This window comes from Erpetoichthys calabaricus, chromosome 7, assembly GCF_900747795.2.
Source record: "Erpetoichthys calabaricus chromosome 7, fErpCal1.3, whole genome shotgun sequence".
Taxonomy (NCBI): domain Eukaryota; kingdom Metazoa; phylum Chordata; class Cladistia; order Polypteriformes; family Polypteridae; genus Erpetoichthys; species Erpetoichthys calabaricus.
The window spans coordinates 162,573,012-162,595,757 of NC_041400.2; the positions used below are offsets into that span (position 1 = coordinate 162,573,012).

Consider the following 22,746-nt stretch of genomic DNA (forward strand, 5'->3'; position numbering starts at 1 on the left):
TACGTGACTCCGCCTCCTCCATTAGAGTATATGGACAAAAAACAGGTTCCAGTTATGACCATTACGCGTAGAATTTCGAAATGAAACCTGCCTAACTTTTGTAAGTAAGCTGTAAGGAATGAGCCTGCCAAATTTCAGCCTTCCACCTACACGGGAAGTTCAAGAATTAGTGATGAGTCAGTCAGTGAGGGCTTTGCCTTTTATTAATATGTATAAATAATAATGGATTCAGCTGAAATTCTGCCAAAAAAATGTATATTTAATATTCAATGTTTTCAATTTCAAAATAGTTTTTGGGTCACAATCTTGTTCTGATGGTACTAGGGAAGAAAAAAAAAAACAAAACACACAAAACACCTTTCTTGTTCCAAACTATCCACAGTAAAATACATCATCAGTACTGTAAAATTATGTAAAAGACTAGCTTTTAGATGTATCTATACAATTCTTCCAATCTCTGGATCAAAGGCTACTTAAAAGAGCTGAAACTCCTGCTGCATATGATTACCAGCAATACTTATCAGCTTATAAAAATGTCAGGTGTTGTAAAAAACTTGGTGTTAAAACAGAATTTATGACATGCAAATGAACCAGTATAAAAACTAGTGGTCTCCTTGCATTAAGGGATAGAAGGACAAAGACCCACCAGTTGTGGAAAATACTTTTAAAGTGTTAACTTCATCTTCTTAAACAATACCCCACCACACCCCCAGTTTTCATCAGATGCATAATGTAATTTCACCTAAGTGAGAGTCTTCATGCCAGGTGCTACAAACCAGTTCCCACCTCATGGAGTTAGATGTATTGGTCCTTATGGGTTCTAAGTTTATCCTTGTAAGAGTGCACGTGCAACCTCAACAGTACAATTTATTCTCTGTATAAAAATGAGAACCACAAACACGTTCTACTTCTGGTTCCCAGCAACCACATAGGCTGGTAAAGAGGTACAAAAGGTCCACCATCATTTACTCCTATCAAAAGTAGCCACAGTAATTTGAGTGAAAAACAAAAAAAAAAATAAAAACAAAAATCATTATGCATCAAGCACAAACATACTGTATTTGAGCTCTCAATACTTCAATTGTGTGTTTTACCTCAGTCGGTTTTTATATTAGAATTATTAACGTAATGACTCTTAAGTTGTGGGCTCAGAGCTCATGTAGGAAACGTTCTGTAACAAAGGGCAGGCAGGTATAAATTACCTCAACAAATCATCAACATTCATGAGGTAGTTCACCTACAATAATTCTGGCAAAAGTATAAATTGTTGCATCAGTTTATTAAAAAGTATATGTTTAATCTTAGATAAAGTGACCATTTTTTGTATGCATGTAAGAATATGAAAAAAATCAATGCTTGGGACTTAAAGATGAACATGTTTCATGTCCAATCAAAAATAACAGTTAACCAGATCATGGGAAGTTCTTGGTTGTCTCAAACTTTTGACTGAAGCACTATCTGGCATAAGGCAAGACCCTATAAATTCAAAGGATTTTAAAAATGCACTGTCGGAGACATCATAACTGGCAAGACTAGGAAGAGAGAAAGACAAAAATGCCAAAGAGAAGACAACTCTGTCTGACTTTGCCATTTACAGACTACCTCTTCACTCCTAAGCATCACTCTAGGTTAGCGAAACCAAAGACTGCAACAACAAATGCTATAGGCACCTGAAACAAAGCTTACTGTGTGACCCCAATTTGAATCTTTGAGGTTGGATGTTTTCATATCTAACATTTACACCTGGTTTCTCCTTCGAATAAACAATCGTTGTAATAGCTTTGAGTAGTGCTTTGCTAAAGCATCCCGTTTACTGACATTTAGCAATGACTAATGATTTGTAATGAAACAAACAGTGCCCATTTATGTTGAGTACCGTCAGGGTAGTGATTAGTCATTGGCTTCTGTTAGACAGTGTAGCCCTTTCAAAGATAGTCATCAAGATACAGAGCTTGACAGGAGTAGTGGTTTCTGGTTTATGCTGTTGTATTCTAAAGTGTAGACCTTTCAGGGGAAGCAATCTGAAGAGTGTTCAACACATTTGCGAATGCCAACAGGGACGCCTCTTGGGTGGAATGGCTTCTAGCCCCTGGTAAGGTATAGAAGTTGAGATAGCTAACCTTGGCCAGAGTTGAGATATTCTTACTTTGTATTTGAGCTTATCTGTGCAGAATGAATGTTGAACAGGTAAGTTCTACAAGACAGGTGTGAATCAAGGCTAACAGTTTAGCGGTTTCCAGTACTAAACTGTCCACCAATATAAAAAGAACCTTAGAGGTTTAAATGCCTATTTTTTTTAACCACAAAACACAAAGTAATAAGAATGAGGCTGAGCAGCTTCTGATCTTTAGCCACAGCATAGGACAACTAGACAGTGCTAAATTTGAAAAAGCCACCAAGGAAACCTTGTGTGTTCCTTCCATTTCATGGAAAGAAGCCAGCAAAATGATGCCCATGCTTCAAAGAAGTCTCAGTGCATAATGATTTCATTTTTTTCAGTTTATCAATCGTTTGTCAGCCTCATGCTATCCTGCAAACATCAGGCCCCATCGTAGTTGAAACCTACAGAGTCCTGTCTTTGTGTTGTACAGTGTGTGTAGACTTCTTATTTTGTCTATGTAATTAAGTTTGCCCTTTTTCACCTCAAAGCCATTCATTTCTAAACCTAAATGTATTGTCATTTCATTTTAAACAATTCGTAGCTAGCAGTCTCTTCTTGGGCAGTGAAGCTCTCTGCTTACTTAACCTTTAAATCTGTATTTTGTCAGATCTTTACAGCATCTCTGGGTATCACTATGACCTGATGCCAATCAATGGTCAGACCACAAACCAGCATGCCATGCTTTCGATATTTTTGACGTGAAGGGTGTGAACGGTCATGCCTCGTTATTCATTAACAAAACATATTACTAGTTAGTGAGAATGGTAAATAATTAAAATGACTTATTTTCTTATATAGAGGTTTAAAAAAAAAAAAAAAATTAACTGCATTCTGTAATTTAAAGGAACTGCACCTCATTATAAAAAAAATGCCAATAAATCCTAGAGAACAGCCAAGCAAAATGACACCTTTTATTGGCTAACTAAAAAGATTACAATATGCAAGCTTTCGAGGCAACTCAGGCCCCTTCTTCAGGCAAGAGGTCTGTATAAATCCTGAAACATGCAATTAGGAGTCCCCAATAAGTCCCTCTAATGACATTTTATGTATGCCATTTAGTGACGAATTTAGAAATAACAAAAACAAAAATTACATTGGCCTTAAAGACTTTGAGGAATTTCAAGGATGTGTTTTGCATACCTGTCTGATAGTAGGACTCCGCTACAGTAGGTTGTGGTTGGGCAGCAGCTGCAGCTACAGCCGCTGTAGCTGTAGGCTGCTGGTAGTACTGCTTACTGTCATAGGCTACAGCTGGCGCTGTGGATCGCACATAAGAATAAGAATCCTAAAACAATGAAAAATGAATTTATTAGCATAGAAAGAAAATAGTGACTACAGAAAGAAATAAAGCTACACCAAAACCACAAAAAGTCATTAGAGAAGACTTTTACATTAAATACTTATAATATTAACTAGGTAATACAAGTATAAAAAGCCATATAATGTTATTATGGATCGCATCAGCTAAGGGGGAAAAAAAATTATAATATATATCATTACCTGGTAGTTTTGAGAGGTGGCTGGCGGAGGTGGAGGTGGTGCTTCTTGCTGTCTTTGAGTGTAGCCATAGTCTGCTGCAGTATGAGTGGCTTGGTACCCACCATATGCTGCAGCAGTTGCAGCAGCTGCCACAGCAACTGGTGCTGGTCTTGCCACAGCAACAGTGGCGGCTGCTGGAGCGTAGGCTGCTGTCACTGTGTGTGCAGCAACTGGAGCCTGGTGCACAGTATAGCTGGCCACTGTTGTCGGGTGTGAATAGGCTACCCCAGCTGTTGGTTGTTGGCTAGGAGGGGGGAAAAAAAAAATCTGGATTAACCAGCAGTTGAAACTTTAATATAGGCTTAGAAAAGATATTAACATGTTTGAAGCCTTGATCAGAGTTACTACAAGTGAAAAAAATAATGCATAGTCTTAATAGATTTACACTCTTCTTGAAGCATGGAGTGGTAAATACATACAGTTCAGCCCGCAAGTATTTGAATGGTGATAATTATTAATGGACTAGTCATTTAGCCCGTTACAATAACAGGCGCTAGAACAGTAGTGCATAAACATTAGTAGGAACAGTCTATATTAAATAGCAAGGGACTTTGACCTCATTCTTTTTGTTGGTCGTATTTTTCTTTCAGCCTTTCTTTTGTTGATGTTTACTTGCTGAGCTGACCATTTTTCATGGGCTGCCGCAGTGTATTGTGTGTCTTTAATTTTCTGTGACAGTAATACTGTCTTGTACGGCTCTATTCAATAAGGGCGCACACAAAAAGGCGAGCTTCAAAAGGGCAACCTCAATTGAGCGCGGCGAATAAAGGCGTTCGTAGATAATTTAGTTCAAATGGCTCTGGAATATGTGAAGAGCAACAAAGGTGCAGATCTTTATTTACGCGCGCCTTTATTCGCTGCGCCCATTTGAGGTCGCCCTTTTGAGGCTCGCCTTTTTTGTGTGCACCCTTAATGAAGGATGCCTGTGCGCGCCCTTATTGAAGGATACCATCTTGTACGTCCGCTGGCTTGTACGTCCGTAATATACCTTTAATTTTCTCTGGCGGTAATACAGGCATGCGTGTCGGTAATATGCCTTTAATCTCCTCTGACAGTAATACTGGCTTGTATGTGGCTGTAATATGCGTCACTGTATTGTGTACCTTTAATTTCCTCTCGCAGTAATACTGGTTTGTATTTCCGTAAAACGCCTCCAACTTTCTCTGACAGTAATATCGCGCATCGCACCATGCCCCGCGCATGCGCACTTCACCAGAAGACACCCACACACGGACACCTGGACGCACACAGGAATTATATAATATTATATATATATATATATATATATATATATATATATATATATATATATATATATATATATAATATTATATATATATATAATATTATATATATATATAATATTATATATATATATAATATTATATATATATATATATATATATATATAATATTATATATATATATATATATATATATATATATATATATATATATATATATATATATATATATATATATATATATTACTCTTCAAGCATACAGGTACAGTTGGATACAAGTTTTTAGTAGAGTGTCAGCATTAAAATAAAACAAGGACATGAACATGGGGGAAAAAAAATGTGTGAATGTTATAGGAATGTATGTCTGTAATTCTCCATAAGGAGCTGAAGGAAGTTAAAATTGGTCAGCAGGCTGCTTAGCTGTTCCCTGGTTATTATGCATTATTGAATCACCTATAGGTTAAGTGTGGACCAAACAGGTGTCAATGCCAGCAGGCCATTAAAAGGGAAGAAGAAAAAAAAAAAAAAAAAAAAAAAAAACACACACAACCGCAGAGAGGTACAGCAAAACTTTAGATTGGCTAAAATCAACTTCTTGGTACATTATTAAAAAGGAAGAAAATAATGGTGAACTCAAGAATACCAAACAGCTTGGTAAGCCACGGAAAATTACTATAGTATATAACAGGGAAAAAAGAAAAACCCTTTAACTGTCAGCCAGATCAAACACACTTCAGAAGATGTACAATTAAGGCCATAAGTTTTCAAACCTTGGCTTAAAACTTTAAACAGTTGTCTCCAACTTTAGGCATATCATATTATTAAACAAGACAGGTTGTAAGTCAGTTAATGTTTCTATTTAAATTTTTATGTTTTTAACCAAAATATAATCCAGAAATGTTTTCAACTTTTAACTACCATGTCAGATTTTCAGTACATCAAAAACTTTATGTATATCAAGTTGGCTTTCTCTTTTAAACAGAAAAAAAAATTACTCCAGTAACTGATGAAGTTACTTTTAGCAGCTTCCTAGTTGCGAATGGTCATAATTTTAAAATAACCAAGGATTATTTGGGTCACCTGTGTTTGTAGTGGTGAAATTAAAAGAACCAAGTGAAAACTTGGAAGGAAAACTGTGGAACTTCACAAGTCTGGTTCATTCTTAGGAGACATCTCCATAAATTTCAAGGTACAGTAATCCCTCCTCCATCGCGGGGGTTGCATTCCAGAGCCACTCGCGAAATAAGAAAATCCGCGAAGTAGAAACCATATGTTTATATGGTTATTTTTATATTGTCATGCTTGGGTCACAGATTTGCGCAGAAACACAGGAGGTTGTAGAGAGACAGGAACGTTATTCAAACACTGCAAACAAACATTTGTCTCTTTTTCAAAAGTTTAAACTGTGCTCCATGACAAGACAGAGATGACAGTTCCATCTCACAATTAAAAGAATGCAAACATATCTTCCTCTTCAAAGGAGTCAGGAGCAGAGACTGTCATAAAGGCAGAGGAAAATCAATAGGGCTGTTTGGCTTTTAAGTATGCGAAGCACCGCGGCACAAAGCTGTTGAAGGCGGCAGCTCACACCCCCTCCATCAAGAGCACAGAAAGAGAAAGAGAGAGAAAGAGAGAGAGAGAGAGAGAGAGAGAGAGAGAGAGAGACAGAGAAAAACAAGCAAGCAAAAATCAATACGTACCCTTCAAGCTTTTAAGTATGCGAAGCACGGTGCAGCATGTCGTTTCAGGAAGCAGCTGCACAAAAGATAGCAACGTGAAGATAATCTTTCAGCATTTTTAGACTAGCGTGAGGATCGTCTAGATGTGCGAACAGCCCCCCCTGCGTCAGGATCAGAGAAAGTCAGCGCAAGAGAAAGAGAAATGTAAGCTGGGTAGCTTCTCAGCCATTTGCCAATAGCGTCCCTTGTATGAAATCAACTGGGCAAACCAACTGAGGAAGCATGTACCAGAAATTAAAAGACCCATTGTCCGCAGAAACCCGCGAAGCAGCGAAAAATCCACGATATAGATTTAAATATGCTTACATATAAAATCCGCGATGGAGTGAAGCCGCGAAAGGCGAAGCACGATATAGCGAGGGATTACTGTATCTGTATCACCAGCAACTGTATAACCTTTAACCCAGTGTATAAAATATAAAAATCTTGGGACCGTTCACACTTTACCTCCTTCAGGAAGGAGGCACCCATAAAATGTGTTTATCCTTGGGAGTTAATTTCAAAAGGTTCAACAGAATCCTAAGATGACAAGTGAGGAACTAATGAAGGAATTATGGCCAGAAAGGTTGTCAACCATGGAAGAAACCACTGCTTCCACAAAAAAAAAAAAAAAAAACCCCAGAGTACAGTTTAAAGTTGCTCATCAGAACAAAGACACTGACTTTAGAAGGTGTGTTCTCTGGTCAAAAGAAACCAAATTTGAACAGTCTAAGGGTGAGGCTCTTAATCCAGAGAACAGCATCCCAACTGTGAAGCACACTGAGACATCATATTGTGGTGGTGTTTTACTGGGAAATGGGCTGGTACACTTCATAAAATAGAAGGCATCATATAGTAGGAACATTATCTGGAAATTCTGTCACAGCCCTTCAAGATATTAACCAGAAAGATAAAGCTTGGATGAAAAGGGGTGTTCCAACAGGACAATGATCCTAACCATAACTCTAAAATTGCAACAAAATGGTTTGTAGACAACAATATGAATGTATTGGGAATGATCACAGACCTTGACCTGAATTTCATTAAAAACTGTGTGGGCTGAACTGAAACAAATGTGTCCGAGACAAGAGGCCCATAAACTTGACTCAGTTTCACCAGTGGCAAAGGGCCAAAATTCCAGCAAATTTCTTTTAAGAAGGCTTTTCCAAGTGTTTCCTACAGGTTAATCAGTGTAAAGGCAATGCGACTTCTAGGCAACAGGCAAATCAGCAATCAAAGTCTAAGTATTTTATACAAAAAGGGCATTCTGAAGGCTGCTGCAGGTGTAAAGAAAACAGGACAAATTCCTAATCAGACTGCTGTTGAGGTAGAAGCAATACCAGCAATGAAGGCTCCAAGCATGGTATAAAATCCAAAGGAAAAAAAAAAAAAAAAGGCTTTCGTCATGTAGCCATTCAATGTCTAGGTAGGGGGAAAATGATTTACAAAATTCCGTCAGAGCATAGGGTAAGTCGACCATTCCAGTCCAAAATAGTGGAATCCAGTCTGTGCAGCGAGTGAAACATACTTGCACAATATTAATCATTTTTGTTACTGTGTGTGCCTATGCAAATTTTCTTTATTGATACTATAATGTTACTCCAGCACAGTCTTGGCCCGGACTACAACAAGAGTAATCAAAACAAAAAAGTATTGAAGAGTCTGAGAAGCAATTATTCAATAAAGCTAATGTTCTGGCCGTGCACTGACACCTGCAGCAAATTTTAATCCTTTTCCACACAGTTACTGAAATGCGGAAGCACAATGTCAACATCTGAATGGCCCATAATTTCAGACCCGTAGTACCATATGTATGCTATCATTTTCCCCACATCATTCTCCAGTGCTAAAATTAACAACCCATGTTCAAAAATGTAACTTTTTTTTTTTTTTTTTTTTTTAACTGCCATGACTCCCAGATATCTAATCATGTGTATTACAGGATATGCCTCAAGATTGTGCTTTAAATACTGCAAACCTATTAAAGCTGCACATGCCTAATCAATGGCTTACAAATAATGATCATTTATTGAATATTTTTACGGCATTTTAACCTACACAGATGAACACTTTAAACTCTTTATGGAAGGTAAACTAAATCTATACGTCGCATAACGTAAATATTCAAAAATTATGCTAGATTTCATATGCATTGTGAAACAATATCAAGCTTCTAAACTGTTTCACAATTTAAAAAAAAGTTACCCAATTTATTTCTTTATTTATTTATTTTTTTAAACAGGATTAGCCTCTCTTAGAACATCTACACACTGGGATTTACACCCATTTCTCAAGGCAAAAGGCTCCAACTCTCTCAAGTTAGATGGGTTGCACTGGCGTACAGCATTATTAAAGTCATGTGACCAATTCTCAACTGGATTGAGGTCTGGGCTATGACTAGGCCATTCAAAGACATTTAATGTTTTTCTGTAACCACTTCTGTGTAGCTTTAGAAGTATGTATAGGGGTCATTGTCTTGCTGGAAGGTGAACCTTAGGCCCATTCTCAGATCTCTAGAAGACGGACTCCTCAGAAACTGCTCTGTATTTAGTGTCTTCCATCTTTCCTTTAATCCTGAACAGTTTTCCTCTCCTTGAAGATGAAGAAAAAAAAAAAACCATTACCATGGCATGACACTGCCACCACCATGCCTAATTGTGGGAATAGTGTTCTCAGGTTGATGGGAAGTGTCGGGTTAGCGCCACACATGGAATTTCCCATCATGGCCAAAAAGTTTGAGTTTAGTCTCATCTAACAAGAGAACCTTCATCCAAGTGTTTAAGGGAGTCTGCCACATGCTGCTGGGCAAACTCAAAATGGGTTTTCATTTTTGTTTTCCTGTAAGCAATGGTTTTTTTCCCCCCCAGCCACTCTTCCATAAAGCCCTGCTCTGGGGAGTGTACGACTTAGTGGTCGATATGTTGTAGCTCATTCAGTGTTATTCATGGGGTCTTTGTTAAATCTATGATTAATTCCCTCCTTGCCTGGTCTGGGAGTTTTGGCGATGGCCCTTCTCTTGTCAGGTTTGCAGTGGTGCCATTTTCTTTCCATTTTGTTACAATAGTGCTCTGTGAGCTATTCAAAGTTCAGAACTGTTTTTTTTATATAACACAATCATGACCTATATTTCTCCACAACTTTCTCTCAGCTGTTTGGAGTGCTCCTTGGTCGAATGTTGCTCACTTAGTGGTGTTGTAGTCAGGGGCTCTTCAGAACAGGTCTATTAGTACAAATATCATGTGACACTTTCATTGCACACAAGTGGTCCCTAATCAACTAATTATAAGTGACATGCAACTCACAACTTTTCAGTTTTTACTTGCGTTTATTTTATTTATAGACATATAGACAAACACAAATGACTTTGTTGTAAAGTCCATTACGTAAAACCCAAATGAAAATCCATTTTAATTTTAGATTATAATGCAACAAAACAGAACTTTTTGCGTCTAATAGCCACTGTAAATGTATAGTACTTGTAAAAGTTACCATTTGTTCTCTCAGTCACGATCACGATACATACTACTACCCCCCCCCCGGGATCTGACGCGGTTACTTTTTATCTGAAGCCGGGAATAACTGTAGAAGTGAGTGGTGTTTTGAGACAATCGAACTGGAAATTCTCTGATCTGGACGGATAAAAGCTGACACATGAGAAAGAAGAAAAACATTAGCTGTAATGATTATAAGTAGTTAACTTATACATACCAAGGACTGTATTTTGTATTAATCATGCTGCAGAGAGCTATATGATTCATTACTTCTATATGAATTTGTTCATTTAGGTGGAAGAATTAAGCTTGTGCACAGAATTATGTGATTAACTTACATTCTTTTGTGAGAAAATGCTGACCTCGATACTAACAGAACACCCTGTGATACTATAAATCAATGTGATCGTTTTCTGAATTCTTGCTTAAAAATAGAAGAAAACATGTCACTTACGAATTAATAAATAAGGATTATTAATCTAACCAAACAAATATAATCTAATGAAGATATTAAAGCTATAAGAATGTAATCTCTTTATAACTAATGTAATGAACTATAAGAAACTGCTCAAATTGGTCTTGTGTGTGTATACTAAGAAGGGCGTATTTCTTAAGAATGCGAGTGCCTGATAACTCTTTATTTTGGTATACTCCTGTATGTAATAAATCAGGATGTAACCTTAACTTACAGCAATCTAGGTATGACCTCAAAATGAACTATGTTTTTTTCTCTCTTTGGCTAATGAACAAGCTAGGTAATAAATGAGAGGTATTTTTTTTTCTTTTGGAGCAGTCTGTCTGATCCCAAATCATTTGCACTGAGATTTTGGGGGTGGGGGTGGGGGGGTGGGGGGAAATAGGGTTTGGGGACTGGGTTGGCAGTCTCTCAGTCTCTAACTCCCCAATAATAAAGAAATTGCTTTTTATTTTAAATTGGTTTTAGTCTCCTGTTGTTTCTGTCCCCCCCCCCCACCCCGACTTCAGCGTCCACACACACACACACACACACAAAATGCTGGCGAATCTACTTACGCTGAATTAGTATGCACCTCATGCCCCGTGATGTCAAAGCCACACTGACAAAAAAAAACCAAACACAGGTATATACGATATTTGGAATTATTCGTTTTATGACCTTATAGTACATTTTGGAAAACACTGTGGCACGGATGCAACATTATTCATATTCACTCACGTACCTTCTTGCGGTTGTAATTAGTGACCACATTTCCCACCCCCCCCCCCCCTCGAACTTGCCCAGTCTGCACAGGACTCCAGGAAATACGAGGGAAGAATGTTCATCTGCAAGGTGAGCCATGAACGCTCTTTTCTCAGTGGACCCCGTACATGCCTTGCACAGTACATGTGCTTTGATCGCCGCCAGGTCAAGCTTGTTATAGCACAAGCAACCGGCCACCTGCATGCTCCTGCTAACACTGAATAAGTTCACGCCTTCTGGTGTCAGCGCACAGAACCGGGTTTAAAAAAAAAAAAAAAAAAAAAAAAAGACATATGACATTTTGAAGAAATCATTGTATGACCTGAACAGTACCAATAAGAAAACATCACACAAATGCAATATTTGAGAACGAACAGATCGGGTGTAAATTTGTTAGTTGTAAAAGTTAGCTTTTTTCACTTTTATTTTCTCAGTATCGTTCACGCTCTCCCTCCCCTCCTGATCTGACCCTAACTAACAACGCCAGCATAAATTCAAGAGACGGCAGCATCACAGTTCCAGAATGCCTGTGTTTCAGATGCTCATGCATCTCAGTGGTGCTGCCATGAAAAGAAAGCTACACTTTGCATAATCTGCATTAAACTTTTTTTTTCTTTTTCAGTGAAGTGTTCCCACACTTTAGAAAGTTTTTTTCTCAATTTTTTTCCATCTCCTTTCCCCTCCTCTATCCAACTCGCCATTGCAACCTCATTTATTTTCCTCTACATTCTTCTTCTCCTCAGACATTCTTTCTTCGTTGGTAGGACTGTGTGCTGTCTTGACAAAACAACAAATGATACTACCCCCAGATGTTCATGTAGTGCATTGCAGTTACAAAAACCAATGTGGTTCTTTGTGACTGGAGCCTCTATTGAAGGTTCTGTTTATGACGCTTCGACAATAAAAACATCCACTTCGACGATTTTTTGTAGTCAATGTCGTGGACTAATCATTGCAGCCTTACTTGTAACCACTCCTGCAACCTTAGGCACAGAAACTAGGACCCTATTGAATCAGTTTTATTTTTTCACAAAGTCAGTTTTTTTATTTTTTTTTATTTTCGGTTTTCACTTTTATTTTTCCTTATTTCAGATTTTTGGTGTTTTTTTTGTTTTTTTTAATATAAAACGCACTGCAAGAAAGTAGTAACAGCTACAACAAAACAAATAATGAAAACGGCACTTTACATTCCTTTTAATGAAACCGCACACTAGCACAACTGAACCTTATTTTGTAGTTCCATTCATCAGGTAGGAGCCCAGATCCTCCATGATGCTGAAAGCCAAGATTGCAGTAGGACAGCGAGTGCCCTCCAGAATTGTAAGAGCTGTTACTAGTTTGATGCATCATTCTGAAATGAAGGTTAACTTCACTTTTTTTTTTTTTTTTTTTTTTTTTTTTTATATAAAAGTGAACCCTCTTTTAAGGGCTCATTGCATCTGAGGAAAAGCCGGCTCTTCTGCCCTGGTTTGTAGGTGCAGAGTTTATATAATGGAATCAAACGTGGACCCTGCGTGCCTCATCACCTCAATGCGAAACATTTATTAAATCCCTAAAAATCGTTAATTTTTTAAATGTGAGCCCGTTAACAACCACTGCCATTCACTAATAACATTTTTCTACGGGAAAGACAGTTAATACCGGTTAAATACCTGAATAATTTAATCGGTTAAATGATTCACAGTAAATACATCACATACAATTAGAACTGCCTAATAAAAGAATTACAATACAGCCAAATGTTTACTCATCTATCACTATGAAAAGAACTGTGTGGTCTCGGGTATCAGTGGTTTTATCAACATCATCATATATTTTCTTGCCAAAATTCTTTCAAACAACGGCATCCATATGTTGTTCAAAGTCACTGGGCAAATGAGTTTGATGAAGACTACTCATTTTCTGGCAGCATGCCTCCTTGTTTACAATGCTTAACAAAGAAAGGACGCATCTTTGTCATTTTTTCAAGCAGTATGTCTAACTCACAAGAACACAAAACTGGCGTCTTGCATCGGACGATTGTGGTTTCCTCTGTTACCTGAAGGGGAACACTTTTTTGATCTTAATTTCTCCTTGTTTTTGAAATGGGTTTTAGATTTGACATGGTCATTCCAAGTATCTTTCCGTGATCTATGGTCTATGGTATGGTGATAAAACTTGCAGAAAAGTTGTCCAGATTCGTAAAAAAGTCTCCGGGATATTGTTGTGCCCTCAATTTTGCAGTTAACCTTGCGTTTTAGTTTTTTCGACGTAGTTCGGGTATCTGATATTGCTCGCTTCGAGAGGTCTCATGCAGTAAGCTAATTCGCATGCCTTTAATGAGAAAACATACAGGAAACACGCACACAAACAGAGGCATGACTGGATTTCTACAAAGAATTGCATTCGCTTCAAAAACAACAAACTAGAAAATAGTATCTGAATGATAGAACTACAGATTCAATTGTTTAATTTATTGGGAAGTTCTGTAACAGTCACCCCTTCAGTCTATAAATTCTGTACATTTACGTTTTTAAATCTAAATCCATTTTTAAGCGTTACTTCCGCAATTCAGTCTGTGTTTTCCGCATCACGGAAATCATAGGGCCCTAAGAAAGTAACAAAATGGCCTTCCTCTACCATGGTGTATGTGCAGGTTTCAGGAGATGCTCCAACTGGTCATTCCACCTCTGAAAGACACCCTCATTTGAGGTCAACGTTTCCCCCACTTTAGCTATGAACAGCCTAGGCATTGTAGCCCATCACACACAAACACGCGCACAAGGACCATCTCTTTGGGACTGCTGCACACCATGCCTTTTGGAGAGACTAGTACCACCATTAACACTGCAGGAGGGTCCTTTTCCAACCTGATGTTTTACTGGTGTCCATTTGGAATAAGGAAAAAGTTTAAAAGTACAAGAAGACAGTTTAGGAAATTAAAAAAAAAACATTTTCCAGAACGTCTAATTTCACATGGTACAATGATACATTGAGAACCTACAAAAGAACTTTAAGTCAATAAAATATGAGAGAGTAAATTCAAATTAAAGTGCCTGCAGACAAATACTATATTCTTCTTTCTCCAGTTGTGATGAGTGGACCCTGCTGCATTCACTTTCCCAGGAGTTCAGCAAATCACAGAAGTGTTTACAATCTTCACCAAACTCCATGAAATGCACTGAAATCAAGAACAAGGAGGAAATAAACTAGTTTTGTATGGAATTAAACGGTCCAAGGTCCTTCAAAGTGTCCCTGAGGGCTATGGAAAAGTCTGCCAATCATGCTAGACCAGGGGTAGGCAACGTCGGTCCTGGAGAGCCGCAGTGGTTGCAGGTTTTTGTTCCAACCCAGTTTCTTAATGAGCAATCAATTATTGCTGATGAAACACTTATTGCTTAAGTGATAGTTTGATGCTTCATTTTAGTGGTCTCGCTTGTTAAGTCTCCCCGCCCTTAATTGCTTCTTTCAATCTTAAACAGCTGCATTCAGTGTGTTAATGGCTCCTTATTTAGTAATAAGATGTAAAAGACAAAGCAGCCAGTCTGTCGTTGATGTCTGTGACGTGTATCTTTTGCTTGTGCCTTTTGAGAGTCGCGTCGTTGTATGTCCATTATTTGGGACGTGTTGTTTTGGAGGTGTAATCGATTTGCCTGTGCTGTGTGAGAAGCCAGTTGTAGTTTACGGCGTGCATTGTTTGTATTGAGCCTTGCCCGTAGATGGAGAACTTCTGGCTGCTTTGTCTTTTACATCTTATTACTAAATAAGGAGCCATTAACACACTGAATGCAGCTGTTTAAGATTGAAATAAGCAATTAAGGGCGGGGAGACTTAACAAGCGAGACCACTAAAATGAATCATCAAACTATCACTTAAGCAATAAGTGTTTCATCAGCAATAATTGATTGCTCATTAAGAAACTGGGTTGGACAAAAACCTGCAACCACTGCGGCTCTCCAGGACTGACGTTACCTACCCCAGCTAGACTGATCATTGTGGCCAAAAATGTGAACTGAGCTAGGAGGCTGCAGCTCTAACCATTGTGCTGATCAACCTCAAACAAGCAACAAAAGACACAGTCTGAAGGAATACCTCAAACAAAATATAACCAATCGCCACAAACAGCAATAAATATTGATCATTGCACACACCAAGTTCCACTCTCAGGGCACACAACATGGAACTGGCTCGTTCGATGGTTTGTCATGGCTCCAGGATGAGCTAGAACATCTGATTTGTTTCTGCTACATCTGTTCAGATCCTATTAAAAAGAAGAAACGCCTTGTGAATAGTAATAAATGTAAAATTTCATAGCTGTCCCATGTATTTTTGATGGGGAAAGGTTTGGCGAGGGCTCCTTGGAGGCTTTTGGGATTTTAGCTGGGCACATGGCTAATTTGATACCATGGTGGGATTAACGTTATATATGCAGTGGCAACATTCATAATGTGCTCAATATGGTCAGCGAATATATCCCTCAATTTTTTTTTTTTGTTTTTTAAATGCACCCAGGATGGAAATCTGGTAGTGTTTCTCAACCTTTGTAGCTACTGGACCCAGTTTTACCTTTATATGTTCACAGAAGATGCAGAGGAAATACATCACTCAGCACCATCAAATGTAATACGGCCCCTCCCCCACAAACTGCATGTGCATACAAGATAGTGATGGACACATTAGCAATGACCTTACAGTAAGCATCCTTGAAAATTCAGCATATGCCTGCTACAGCTCTGTGATGATATGCTAGCCTTGCAAAGCATTATGGGGTACTTGGAGAAAAAGATATTCGCCTAAGCTGACCACACAGTGAATTTCTAAGAAAAATAGTCGAACAAAGTCACCAGCAAATACAACATTCAGTGTGAAAAACGCGTTAGCGAATTTCAGTGATTCAACAATAATTCTCCACCTCCTGATGTCAATGTTGTTTTAAATGCATTTTAGTGGTATACTGATACATCACTGCTTTTCAGAAAATGGAAAATACCTTAGCATCCTCTTCAAATGGTACCTTTAGAATATTATCAACAAGAAAGAATTAACCCCACTTTTTGCCTTAGTGATTTAAGAATTTTAAGTGATAATTTTTGTTTCTTGAGTTTGGTTTATTGTCTCTTATTTTAAATAAGTTGCAATTTAGGTTTCTTAACATCAGAGTTTTCCTTTTTCATTCTTGTTTTAAAACAAGCAAATCTCACATCTGGGGACTATGTATTCTTCCACTCTATTGATTATAGTTAGAGAGAGCTACACATATGTATTTATCATTTCCAACACTGGACATGTACCTCAAGGCACTTGCTGTAATGAGGGGATTGTGCATGTACAAAGTAAACACTGGTGTTCACCACACAGTGTAAAATAGGTCTTGCCTAGTTTAATAACTTACCTCAATACCACCATTCAAACACCTTTAACCTTTATCCTTTTACACAAAAATATTAAAAAAGTGCTACAAAAAAATAAAATCAAATATTGCAGCAACCCACTGGTTCAGTTTCTCTGCAACAGGGGTGTGGGTTTGATTTCAAGAGAGAGATATTTAAAACAGGAAGAAAACACACACACACAAACCACACTCCACAAAATTATCCAAGCATATGGAATAACACTTGAGCATTCTTGTCTAAGCAAAGGAAGGTTTTATGGACTGCGTTGTGCTTCCTTAATGTCTAAAGGGCTGACAAGTACAAACACATTCACTGACGCCCTACAATTTTTGGGCAGCTATAATTTGACATTAAGTTCCATATTCAATATAACTTTACTTTGCTATTTTTAAATACTAAACATTTACCAAATTTGTGTTTCAACATCCCTAGTGTCCACCTACGAGTCTCAAGTTGGCTGGCATGAGAGGATCCATCCACTTTTCTACAGCTGCTCAAAACAGGGGTCCATTGAGGTCTTGAACAGGGTCCGTTCAGACTCCCATATTCTTGAGCTTCGAATTTGTTTTTCGGAAAAGACAGATGCCTTGATAAAACTCTACAAAAGGCAAAACTCTGAATAGCTCAATGGGCAGGATTAGAAGGAATGGCCAGTCTGATCTGAATCTGAACAGCTAACTTACGTCTGTGGTTATCATGGACGGTCAATAACGAGTATCATTCTCATACACAAGGTTGTTTAGAAGCACACTTTTTAATCAAAGCATCTTAAGCAAAAAATCAACTATCATCTAATTCATTTTCTGGATTTTTTTCTTTTACAAATGCGTTATAAACAGACTTCACACATATAAAAGGAACAACATTCTCAAAACCATTTATTCGAATTCTGGGTCTGTAAAGCTGTAAAACACACCACATAAAAACTATAAACACAAAATTTAAAGGAAAACTGGATCAAGTACTTCTATACTTCTGATAATCTACTGGACACCCTAAAGCATGGAATTAACTTTCACTCCCTCCCCAAACCTACCCCCCGCCCCCCATTGGCAAGTCCAAAATAATGCTACCATCATTCCTTATTTCTAGAGCCTCCACCAAGTCCATGCATCACCAATCCATTTAATATGACTGTTTTACTTATTTGCTTTTGATGTTGCTATAATCAACATATAAACTGCCCTTTATGGTGTGCAGACAAGAACCAATAATGTGACTTGCCAGAACAACAGTGTATGGCACACTGGTCTAAAAGAACACAGTGGCTACTCAAGATGGATCTGCTATTGAGGAGAATACAGCATTCACCACTCACCTTGCCCTTTACCAGTTTTTCCATCATGCCCTTTGGCCCCAAGTACACACCCACCACATTTCACAGGTTGAAAAAAGACTTGATGCGAAGACTGAATCTGCTTAGCCTAATTAAAGGCAATTGTCATCTAGTCACGCACCTGGGAACAACATCTGAAAGACCTGGAGGAAGTCCTGGGCAGACTGAAGACAGACTGATTGACCTGCAAGCAAGAAAAATGTGCCTTTGGTCAACGAAGGCTAAAGTATTTTGATGACATTATTTCCGAAAAAACTGAAATTTCAGAAAATGAAAAGCTTGGTCAATTTCTCTTTTTCAAATAAACCACAGAGCATGGCAGTTCAATTAGCACATTACCTTGTTAGGTGCCTTTGAAAAGAGGAATTGTTTGAAATATTAATATCCCATTCTCAAGTACCCTAGGAGCACATACAAATACAGATACAAAAGTGTAATTGAACCATTACAAGCTCTTTATGAGAATGGTCTGTCATTCCCCTTTGTTTAATTCCAATTACACAATAAAACAATCTAAGACGATAATAAACCTAACTATACCAACGTCTAATTTTATAGGACAAAATTGTCCAGACTGCCAAGATTTCACAAATACAGCACCCGATGCTTAAGTAAGACTTGTACAATTATAGAGGTAGAACTTTATTTGTCTCAAGGGGAAATTTGACAACAAGCATGTCATGTCAGTATGCATCAATAAAATATGCAATTAAAAAAATACAAAGAATGCCATGGAAATATTGAACTTCTACATTAACACAAATTATATTACGAAAGAAATTTTTTTATATAAACTTAGTTTCAAATGATATAGCCAGGTAGAGACCGAAAAAGGGCAAATTTACACTTGATCTTACCTAAATTAAAATTTTATTTTTTTAACAATATGGCATCTGATCCATTTCAAATGGTAACTTAAGACACTAGTGAGCCAGGCCCTAGAATCCCTAAATTTCTCACCAACATCACCAACAAAGTGGAGTTTTGAACTATACACCCATCCAGTGATTCACAAAAATTACTACTATACAAAAAATTCACAATTTTGTCATGAAACACAGACTACGGATAAGAATTTACCTTGACTTCACATCTTTCAAAGCAGATTATTCCATATTATAAAGTTAACTCTTAAGCTCTAGAACGATTATTCACAAGTGTCTAGATTACACATCAAAACAAAGCAAATTTCCTTTTTGGAACCGTGTCAGATTTGTAGCAGACCACCTGAAAATCCATATTATTATTGTACCATAATACAATGCCGACACACATAAATACACACGGATTTGTTCTGACATACCGTATGTGAATTGCTGAAATCACAACTCACATCCAGGCTGTACGATCAAGCACAAGTTATACACTGTGAAGTTTTTGGCATGACAATTCTGGCAAGGCTACGCAAAATTCACCCAAAAATATATGCTCATGCAATCATACGATACTGGAAAAAAATTAAATGCTGAAATTAAATCATTCTTGTCAGCGGTTACAAAAACATCAGTTCTGTAACTTGAACGCCTGTGGTTATTGTATTAATGTTACAGGGTCTTAATGGTAGGCAGTAAGGTAGGGTATAATTATTCAGACATCCTATACTAAATTGACAACACTATTAAAACTTTTACTTTATACTTCAAATTATTTGAAAATTTGCACATCACTGTCTTTGAAATGAAAATCTGCATATATTACATAATTATAGTCCCAACTATAAAAGTACTGTTCCTGTGTGAGGTAGAATGTGCAACAGATTTGCTAGTTAATCAAAAACAAAGTAGCATAAAACCACAACCATATAAATCCTGTGTCACTCAGACAAATTCTTACTTCCCACTGTACAGATGTGTGGGAATTTTCGTGAAACACTTTGACAACAGTGCTCATTTTCACTTTTATGTTTATTTGCATGAAGTAAGAGTTTTTATAAATGAACTTCAAAAAAATCAATGCATTTTTGAAAAACAATATCCCCATATTGAGAAACTCACTTATAGTAATTTGTCTCTAAGACAGACAGTACTTACAAAATAACCAGCCTGGGTGGAAACCTTCCACTCTGACAATACAATGCGAAAAGTCATGCATAAATATAAAAAGGTGTTTGCTTTAAGTTAAATTAATGTAATAAAAGAGACTTTCCCAATACACTTTAAGTCTAACTGGGGATGACTTATGTTAACTTGTGTAAAACTCAATTAAATGAAGTACCCCAAGCCTAATTATACCTCAGTCAGTTTAAAGCTGGTGTGTCAAACTCAAGACAAACAGACCACATCCAGCCTTTCAACAGTCTTAACACCAGAATTACCAAAGCTTTCACAAAAAAAAAAAAAACAAAAAAACAAAAAAAAAAAAACACCTTGTAAATCTGGCCCACATTAAATCCGCTCGCACCTCTCCATTCTGCGTCTTTTGTTTTGTGAATGTGTTGATAAGCCCAAGCAGCAAGCAGCCTGCTATACCATTTGAAAACAGCAGTGTCAGATCGGGGTCAGCGTGAACACGACAGAGAATAAAACTGAATAAAAAAAAATGCAAACCTTTACAAGTACCATACATTTACACTGGCTGTTACAGACTCAAATCAAATGTATGTTTTTATTGTATAATAGTAACAATAAGAGCAGCTCACTACTCAAAACATTTTTTTCTGGGACACGTGAAGACTTGAACCGGCGACCTTTTGAATAGGAGTCAGCAGCTCTAACGGCTATACTACCAAAGTAGTTGCTACAAGGACGTACACTAATGAGATTTCTTTTTCTCCGGTTAAAGTCTTGAATAAAAGTGCACTTGTTCGGTTATATTTGTACCTTTTGTGAAAGTGCTTATTTGATATTTGGACTTTAGTCTTCACATATTATACACTTCATGTCAAAATTTTGTCGTTAGTACTAAAACATGAAAAAAAGGTGTCTTTTAGACATGTGTTCAACATCTGTCATGCTACACTTACCGTACATAGATCTTTGTAGACACGGAACACACATGAAATGCATCTGTTCCAAATAATATATTTTTTAGCCTATACAGCTCTTCAGATGGGAGAGGTTTTTGCAGTTTCTGTGGCAGTGGGAGGACGGGATAGCAGGCTGCTTGCTCCTTGAGCTTAGACACATTTACAAGACAAAAGACGCCGAATGGAGAGGTGCAAGCGGATTTAAGGTGGGCCAGATTTACAGATTTTTTCGTAAGCTTTGGTAACTCTAGTGTTAACGCTAGAATCTCTGAAGCATACGAAGAAAGCCATAATGCCGGGGGCACCTTAAATTTCTTCATGCCTCTTCATCAGTGCCTTTGTTTAACAAATGTGTCAAGCAACACAAGCAGCCTGCTATCCCATCCCCCACCGAGGTAGTTGAAGTCAAGTCAGACACAAAATTCTCAGAGCTCAAGTTTGTTTATCTGGGTGTGAGGTGTCTGGAATTGAAGAGGGTAAATAATATATTTGGAATTACATAATGTGTGTTCTGTGTCTACAATGATCTGGGTAAATGTAGGATGACAGGAAATTGGAGGCAAGAAATGTTGAACACAACTAAAAACAAACAGTACTATGACATGAAAAATTATAAAATGCTGACATGAAGTGTATAATGTGTGAAGACTAATATCAACTAATACTAAGTCCAAATATCAAAACACTTTGACAAAAAGGTTTAACAAAACAAGTGTGCTTTTATTCAAGAATATAACCAAAGAAAAATAAATAATTCAATTAACATGTTGCTGACAATGAATAAAAACTCAAGTTCAAATATCAAATTAACACAAAGTCCACCTGTCTGCTTGGGTGGTGCAGAGGTAAGAACTGCTGCCTTGTAAATCAAGAGGATACATGTTTGAGCCTGGCTTCTCACCATTTTGAGTAGTGAGCTACTATTACTATTATATAATAAAAACAAATTTGATTTGACTAACACCCGGCGTAAACTGTTGCCATTTGGGTTTTTTTTTTTTTTTTTTTTTTTTAAATTCAAGTTTTATTCTCTGTCATGTTCACATGGTACAACTACTGCACGTGTGTGGTGCCAGACTTGGGCCAACTGTAGGTTAACACATTTATCGCAGCAAGCAAACAGCACTTAGTTGCCATCAATAATTAAAAATGACTGCCAAATGTCAGACTTCCCTTTACCGTGTTCTACAGTCTTGTACTCCTTTTTTACTTTCTTGTATACATTAGTATAGAGAAAGTATAGAACTACGTGAAAAAAAAAATTCAACCTCGAGATTGATGAATTTTGATGCTTTAGACCTTCGAGTCTGAAAATAACATTTTTGTAATTATGCCTGTGTAAAAACGAAAACTTGATTTCGTACATCTGCTTTATATCAAAAATAAGGAATCCTATTAACTTTCAGGGCACTTCAACTGATTACAGAATTTCAAGTACAGTAATCCCTCGCTACTTCGCGGTTCACTTTTCGCGGATTCACGACTTTGCGGGTTTTTAAATACAAGTGATTGCCTGCCTATCGTGGAAGTTATGTTCCAGACCCATCAGCAACAGGAGAAAATCTGCGATATAGAAAGACCATATAAATAAACATTTTTATAGTTTAAGCCTTAAATACCCATCCCACATGCTTTAAACACATGTAAACTTATAAAACACACTTTGTTAACACATATGATATGTGGATGTCGGGCTAAGGA

General features: G+C 37.4%; 1 protein-coding gene across 2 annotated transcripts in view; it reads right to left on the bottom strand.

Annotated features, from left to right (window-relative positions):
• zfr (zinc finger RNA binding protein) overlaps nucleotides 1–22,746 on the bottom strand; it is a 98,888-nt gene that overhangs the window by 56,335 nt on the left and 19,807 nt on the right. Inside the window, exons 3-5 of one of the 2 annotated variants that reach the window (XM_028805636.2) lie at nucleotides 18,202–18,264; nucleotides 3,662–3,944; nucleotides 3,302–3,446 (exon numbers count right to left, since the gene is read on the bottom strand). In XM_028805636.2, coding sequence (XP_028661469.1) covers nucleotides 3,302–3,446; nucleotides 3,662–3,944; nucleotides 18,202–18,264 — 491 coding nt within the window. The remainder of the gene's footprint in view (nucleotides 1–3,301; nucleotides 3,447–3,661; nucleotides 3,945–18,201; nucleotides 18,265–22,746) is intronic. The other variant, XM_028805637.2, reaches the window with a different exon arrangement.